Genomic DNA, 7,117 nt, shown 5'->3' with positions numbered 1-7,117 from the left:
CTTCTATTTGTCAATGACTACTTTGTTTCCTTTCCCTCTTTTTGCTTCCACCTTTTCTGTTCTTTTTCCCTGTAAGTATACTAAAAGGTTTAAGACCATTATATCTCTAATAAATGTCTGGTGAGTCTAATTTCTTGACCATACAAAAAGGTATATGTATTTGTGTGACATCAAAATGATCAGTCCACTACAATTGACACTGGCATATGCTTACTAATAACACAGTCTTACTGTCAGCGACATATCTACATTGAATTGACACAAAAAAGGTGGGAGAAGAGAATTCCTACTGCTGCTTCATGGAAGCTGAGGCTTAGAAAACTTAAAAGTTGAGACTTCTGATATCTATCTAAGACACATGGATTCCCAAATCCCATTAAATCTGGTGTTCAAACATGCATTGCCAAAAGCTTGGGCACCTTAAAGGTCTAAGGGCCAGATTTTCAAAGAAAGATGTTTGTCGTTACTTTGCTAAATGAAATCAACTGGATTTAGGTACTTAACTGAACACATATGCAGTGTCTAGTTTTTGACAATGAAGCTTTCTATAAAACATTTAAAAAGTACTTCCCTTTCTAAAATGGGCTGTTCAGTAAACTTTCCAAACTGTAACCTCATTTGCTGGAGGTCATTGATTCATTACTTCTGACATTACAATGCAACTCTGTATGGACCCAGGCTGAACATAAATATCCATATATAAAATAGCAGTGAAATTAAAATTACTTAATTGGTAAGAATATATTAAAAATATTCTTGAATATACAAACCATGATGAATTCCAAAATGAAAAAAGGAGCACAGATTTTTATACAACATCACAGAAAATCCAGAAGGGATTTTTTTTTTTTTCCACCAGATTTCTGCTTTTGCAAGTTCAAGAGTTTAAGAGTAGACAATGAGATTAAAATCTTCCATAAAGTTATTAGTACAAACATCGACTGTTCATGCATTCTCTGTACAATATTCAATCAGTGCTGCCTGTACATAAAGAAATAGCAATGTGCAGTATTCTGGTTCCATAAATATTTGCAATCAAAATAAACATGTGGGACACTATATTTACTCATAAGACTAGAACAAGCACTTCTCATTTTTTACAAGCTGTCTGTAGTTCTCTCTCATTGATTTTGCACCTGTTTGCTGAATTTCTGCTAATGATTTTTGATCTGATCCATGCTGAGAAGCCATTCCTGAAAAATTCTGATATTCACAGTTTTAACTTGGTGTACAGTCTTTAGTCTCTGGCTGGATGAACACACCAAGTCAGAAACAGGTTTGTAGTCACATTTTCATACTGATTAGTACTTAGTCTCCCCTGAGCTCCCTTAGAGGTGAACCCCGAATGGACATAAACAGTCATTGCCAAGCTTTGCAGAAATTCAGGGTAATGTTAACTGACTCTGTAATGCCTTCTTAATTTTGCTGTATCAGTATCATAGAGTTTTATATACAGAGAAACTTCACAGGCTCTTTAATAGCTCGTTTTGTCTTTTGCATCAAATACCTTTCTGGCAAGGGAATCAGCAAACACAAGCGGTGACATAGTTTCTGCTTTTTGTGACAAATATATCGAAACCAGCTTCAATACCCTGTTTACAGCAGTCCTAAGGTAAGAGATCCTTGAGACATGTTGCGCAGAAGCTACTTTGTGGAGGTACCTTTGTTATTGTGTGTCTTCATCACGGTGTACAGGCTTCCAGCTGGCTTTGTTGGGGCTTCCATTTCCATGCTAAACATCGGGGCAGTGACCCGAAACACAGGCTGGGTGATTCTCTGTGCAGGCATCCTGCCAAAGCGTTTTGCAGGAAAGGAACCTGACACACAGCTATCATTTAAGGCCAATTTATCTCAAGAATCAATGGGCCTTTAAAAATTCACCAGCTCACATATCCTTTTCAGCGATGGTGGTTAACTGTTTTGTGCTCTGATTTTGTGGGCTTGTGAGGGAACCTTGCTTTTCAGTATATGATGGCATATCCATTGGTAAGAGGAAACTAACGGCCTTTACTTTACCCCTGGAGAAAAATGAGAAAGCATTATGAGGATTACAAATGCATAAAACGTGGAAAGAAAGTAAAAAAACCCAACAACCAGCGAGCAAAAGGTAAATGCTTTCAGCACTTGCATGCCACGTGGAGGCAGGATTTCATGCCCCGCTGGGATGGGGTTCACACAGTCTTCCCAAGGGAGGAAGCACAGTGTTGTCTGCCTGTCTGTCCATCTGCTGGAAGCATCTGCCTTTTGCCATGGAGCCTCACATCTCTTGATGGGCGCCCGATGCATATGTACAAAACTACGCGCGTACAGAACCCTTAGGGTGCACGTGCACCCACATGGACCCTGGGGGTCCTTCTGTGGCTTCGTGTTTATATGCATCAGTACCCAGCTACTGCAAGTGGGTGTGAGAGCAGTGGTTTCCAAGCAGTGAGTGTGCGTGTGGTAAATTACACCGGCTGTGAAAGCAGAGGGAGAAGCATGCTCCTTTATTTGTCCCAAAACTGGTTGGTTTGGCAAGTAAATGGTTTGGGTTTTGCAGAGCTTTGGTTTTCGTTCTGACTGCCCTCTGTGATTGCTGTCAGCTCACTCAGGCCCTTGAGGAGTACAAGACAGGAAAATCACAAAACTATGCAAGTATTTATTGATGCTTACTGGGGGGTGTCCTGCAGGGCAGAGGACCTCTGCGATTTCCTTGTCCCTTCTCACCTGCTAATTAGACCTGTCCCATGGGAAGGTGAAACCATCAAGCCTGAACCCCCCAATGGTGACATTTGTACCAAACAGGCCTTGTACCTTTTGTAATTTTACTATAATAGCCCTGAAGACAGTTCCCAGCCTCTCTTATCCTCCCTAACGTATTCAAATATTTAGTCTTTTTTTTTTATTTACCAAAAAAAGTGGAAATCACATGGTGTAAATAATGCTTTAGCATGTATGAATGAAAATGTTGTAGACATGCAAATTAGTGATGATTTATTAGCAGTGCTGTTATTTTATTACTTGGATGCAACTGCACTCTAGATAAATCCAAGGTGATACTTCTACAGAGTTAATTTTAAAGCAAAAATATTCAGCATCACATATAGGATTATAGCTTTGGAGCAAAATGTGACAAATCTACAATAAACAAAGAATAGGAAAAGCTGTCATGGACCAGCATGCTGGGAAGAAAAAAAATGTCATCACTGTAAAAAATTAAGCTCAATTAGCTTGCTGAATTCATTGCCACAAATTACCCTACTAGTTAAAAGCTTTCTAAGCTTGCTGTATGTGTTAGACCTTTGTGTATATAATGGAAACATTCACCATTATGACCAGAAAATATATTAAACATTTTTTTGGTATAAGAAACACAAAGCTTCATGCTTCAGGATATCACCGAGTGATACCCAACCCCTGCTGAGGAGGGTTAGGTAAAAAGCTCTTTTCCATAGCCATTTCTTCTCCTAAAGCAGCCAACAGTGAGTGGACATGAGTCATGGTGCCACACTTGCTGTTGTTCAGAGCTGACACGACAGCTCTAAAGATAGCGATAAAATAATCAGCACTGTTCCTTTGGCCACTGGGTAACCGGTGCTTTTAAACCTGTAGGTCCCAAGGCATTAGTTGTAATAGATCTACGCTGCTATTTTGATTGCTTTGAAATCTCTCTTTCCCCTTATGAGAAAGCAGCAGCATTTGCCATTGCTGTTCTTGCTCCTGCGTTCTGACCCTGTGTTCCCTAACACACGCTTTCCACGCGAGCTGGCTGCAGGGCAAACCTCTCAGAAGTGTTTATGTGCACTGAGAGTCTTAAGTTTCCCCGAACCCAGTGGAGCGTATGCTGAAATCCAGAGCTACAGGTCACGATATGAGTTCCCTGCCAGCGACTAAATTTAAGTACTTAAATGCTGTAAAACATCTGACCCTCAAATGTCCTTACAAGAGAACCCAGGTGCCTATGAAAACTTGACCTTGTTGTCCCCTCCAGCCTCCCAGTGAGGAGCTGGGCTCCTAACTGGGTTTGCATGGGGAGCGTGAGGTGCCGTGCACTGGTCTGCTCTGAGGATGCGCTGCTGTGTGAGGGTGGCACATTATTCGGATAAAAGCTGACACGATGTACCACATGTGTGGGTACGTCAATGCAGGCGACACAACCCGCTACAGCTGTGCAGCCCCCAAGCTGAGGCTGCTGGAGACCTCCCTGGGACATGTGTGGGCTGGCAGGCCCACAGAATTCTCCCTGTTCGAACGCATACGCTTTGAGGCCTTTTGGACTCTTTTTCTTTCGAGCATGGCATGATCAGTGCTAAAACCAGCAATCTACCTGTATTCCCAGGGTGTATAGATCAGCACTACAAGGCGAGCGGGGCTACTGTGTATCACAGCCTCATTACTGGTGCTTCTACCATGGATTGTTGCCCTATGTTGGAAAGCTGCTCATCAGTGAGCAGAGACACTCAGGGCTTGTCCAGCAGCCATTTCACTTAATTTAGAAGCTGTCCTGAGAGCATTTTTCTCAAGGCTGAAAGCATTAACTTGTAATGCTTCAATTACAAGGAAAATATGATACAGTACATCTAAATCCACGAGCCACGTTAATCACGCTTTCAAAAGCATAGTTCAGAGTTCCTTGATATCTCCATGCTTTTCGTTCAAAGTTTAAAAATTCCTTTCAAGCTTAGCTTGTCAGAACAACACATCAATCTGCAAAATTCTGCCTGACTTTAAAGGAGAGATTTCAACCCCATTCCCTCTCCCCTCAGCCTCTGCTTTCTATAGTAAATTTAAACCGCTAACACCAGCAATCTTCATGCATCGCAAGGAGGAGCAGGACAACTTACTCAAAAGAGGTCCCCTGTCTGCTCAAAGCCCATATACATTCGAACAAAAATTTTGCTGGTAGCTACCTAAAACCCAAAGCAATGTCCAGATATGCTATTAAGTGAAACCTGCAACCAGCCCAGGCAGGCAATGCTGTGAAGGCAAACTGAACCTACCTACACTTATAGACATGCTCCTGAAACAGCTTCGTTTTGCTGGAATGACTGTAGGAGAGACAGTTTTCTGGGGTTTTTTCAAGCCCTTTCTCCTCTCCACTGGTGAGCTGTGCTGTGACAGGAGGGGCTGCTGGCTGGGCAGTGCCCGGCGTGCCCGGGAGCCCATTGCTCAGAGGCCTCTTGGCAGCCCGATGAGACCTCGTGCTGGAAGGAGAAGGCGCTGGCCCAGCGGTGGAGTAGCGCCGCACGGTCATGGTGGTATCTGAGTAGCAGAGACAAAAGCAGAGCTAGAAGCAATAATAATATTGAGAATTCAGATATTCTTAATGTATTTTTAATCATTTTCTTTTGGCTCAAAAATGTTTTGTACATAGGGAGGCGGAAAGGCAGAGGAGGCCAAACAGCCCCTTTGGATCTCACCCTTTCCCCTAGAAGGCAGCTGGAGAGGAAAAGCCACAAGGTTGGAAAGTGCTTTGCACATCTTTCACACTCGCTGAAAGACCAGTCAGCTATTCCCAAGTTGACAACATCCATAGCCACCAGCAGCCCCAGTTTAAGAGGCCCTCAGGTTAGCAACCTGACCACTGGGCTCAGTGGGCTTGGTGGTAGGCATTACTCAATTGCAGCACTCATCTAGCTTCACATAAATCCACTAGTACTGTTCAGCATCTCATCTCATTCATTTTCATAGACTTGCCTCTGTCAAAACTTGTGGGGGCATTTCTCCACAGCCCGGCCCTTTCCAGAAGTCTGGTTGAGATGTCAGCCACCAGACCTATGGAGCACGTGGACTGTAACGGCAGCTGCAACTCATAACACACACCATACTAACGCCAAAAAGTTGTGTTAGTGAAGCAGTTTTCCAGTGGACTGGATGTGACAGACACCAGACAAGGAGGCGACAGGCCTCAAGCATGTACAATGCCTAACAGCCTGACCCTGCCAATAACTGCATCCAATTCTAGATAACTACTTCTCACCAAACAACATTTTGCTCTAATTCCTGCTTTGTTAAATCCTCCAGAAGTCCCAAACAGACTTCTATAACTGAGGAAAATTTCCATTTTTCCCCTCTGATAAAACTGTGAAGAGAGTATATTCCTATATATCGGCTCCTCTCTCCCTCAGCCAAAACTAACTGCATTATCTGCAAAGAGAAACTGCACATCTGGTGTGATGTATGCAACCCATCACTATTTGTTACTTTCTGTAGAGTTTTTCTCATCTTTTACTAAGGCAAGAGAGTTTACGGCACTATTACAACCGTTGGTCCTTTTCTATCTGGAAAAGACAGGGGACAGGCATGGGCAAGATAGTCCATGCCCACAAAAAGTCAAAGCACTAAATCAAATTCTGCTTAAAAAAGACAAACTGAACTTTTTGAGGTGATCTCTGCTTGAGCAGCAGCAAAATACTCCACTGAGCTCAGCTTGGGGGATGCAGGTTCCCCCCCTAGATAGATCACAGAGTGAGACACGGCTTAGGGTGGGTTTGGGTGTGGGCACCGAAGGAGGCTAGAGCACTTCCATCAAGTTAACTAGACAGACAGCTAGTGCCTCATCTCCCATTCCATGCAGACATGTAACAGCTGGGCTGGGAGATCCTGCATGGGCAGCACACATGGGAGCCATGGACAGCCCGGGCTCTTCGGTACCTGTCTGCTCCTTTGGTGCTGGAGCAGGACCAGCCACGATGCTTCTGTGCAGGAATGCTGGAGAGCCAGCTGGTCCTTCCCCATCACTGGCGAGGCTCCTCACGCCACCGTTCACACCTCCTCTTGCTGCCTCTCTCTCTGGTGGCACAGCTCTCTGCCCGCAGACCTGCAGCTCTCCTCTCAGGACCCTGTTTTCCCTCTCCAGCTGGTTGATTTGGGAACGCATCTTGCGGATGACCTGGAGGAGGTGCGTGTTTCCCTCCATGGTCCCACGCTGCTCAGCAAGGCTCCCCGCTCCACCACTAAAGCACTTGCCCAGCAGAGAAGCTCCTAAGCCAGCAGCGGGCTGACCCTGCCCTTAAAAATCCTCTGGACAATAGGAGTCCCTCCCCGCATGCAGAGCTCGGGCCAGCTCCCACCACCCAGACGGCTGGACTGAGTTGTCAAGTTACTAAGAGAGGGCCCATGATTTATTCATTCAGGG

General features: G+C 44.4%; 1 protein-coding gene across 1 annotated transcript; it reads right to left on the bottom strand.

Moving 5' to 3' along the window:
* Nucleotides 1-1,885: 1,885 nt before the first annotated feature.
* CCDC195 (coiled-coil domain containing 195) lies at nucleotides 1,886-6,898 on the bottom strand. Its single transcript, XM_074878288.1, has 3 exons — nucleotides 6,634-6,898; nucleotides 4,980-5,241; nucleotides 1,886-2,018 (listed from the first exon to the last, which is right to left on the bottom strand). Exons 1-3 carry the CDS (start codon nucleotides 6,896-6,898, stop codon nucleotides 1,886-1,888), a joined length of 660 nt encoding a protein of 219 aa, XP_074734389.1.
* Between the last annotated feature and the right edge of the window lie 219 nt (nucleotides 6,899-7,117).

Source organism: Strix uralensis, chromosome 9 (assembly GCF_047716275.1).
Source record: "Strix uralensis isolate ZFMK-TIS-50842 chromosome 9, bStrUra1, whole genome shotgun sequence".
NCBI classification, from domain to species: Eukaryota; Metazoa; Chordata; class Aves; order Strigiformes; family Strigidae; genus Strix; species Strix uralensis.
The sequence above is the reverse complement of the archived record's forward strand: the minus strand, read 5'-3'. Positions and strand labels throughout refer to the sequence as shown.

Bases quoted from the DNA above. Each gene is read 5' to 3' on its own strand.
- CCDC195 (XM_074878288.1), bottom strand. From the start codon at position 6,898: ATGGAGGGAAACACGCACCTCCTCCAGGTCATCCGCAAGATGCGTTCC. The intron at 5,242-6,633 runs GTACCGAAGAGC...TCTGCTACTCAG, and splicing joins AGCACCAAAGGAGCAGACAG to ATACCACCATGACCGTGCGG. The intron at 2,019-4,979 runs GTAGGTTCAGTT...ATTTTTCTCCAG, and splicing joins GAGCATGTCTATAAGTGTAG to GGGTAAAGTAAAGGCCGTTA.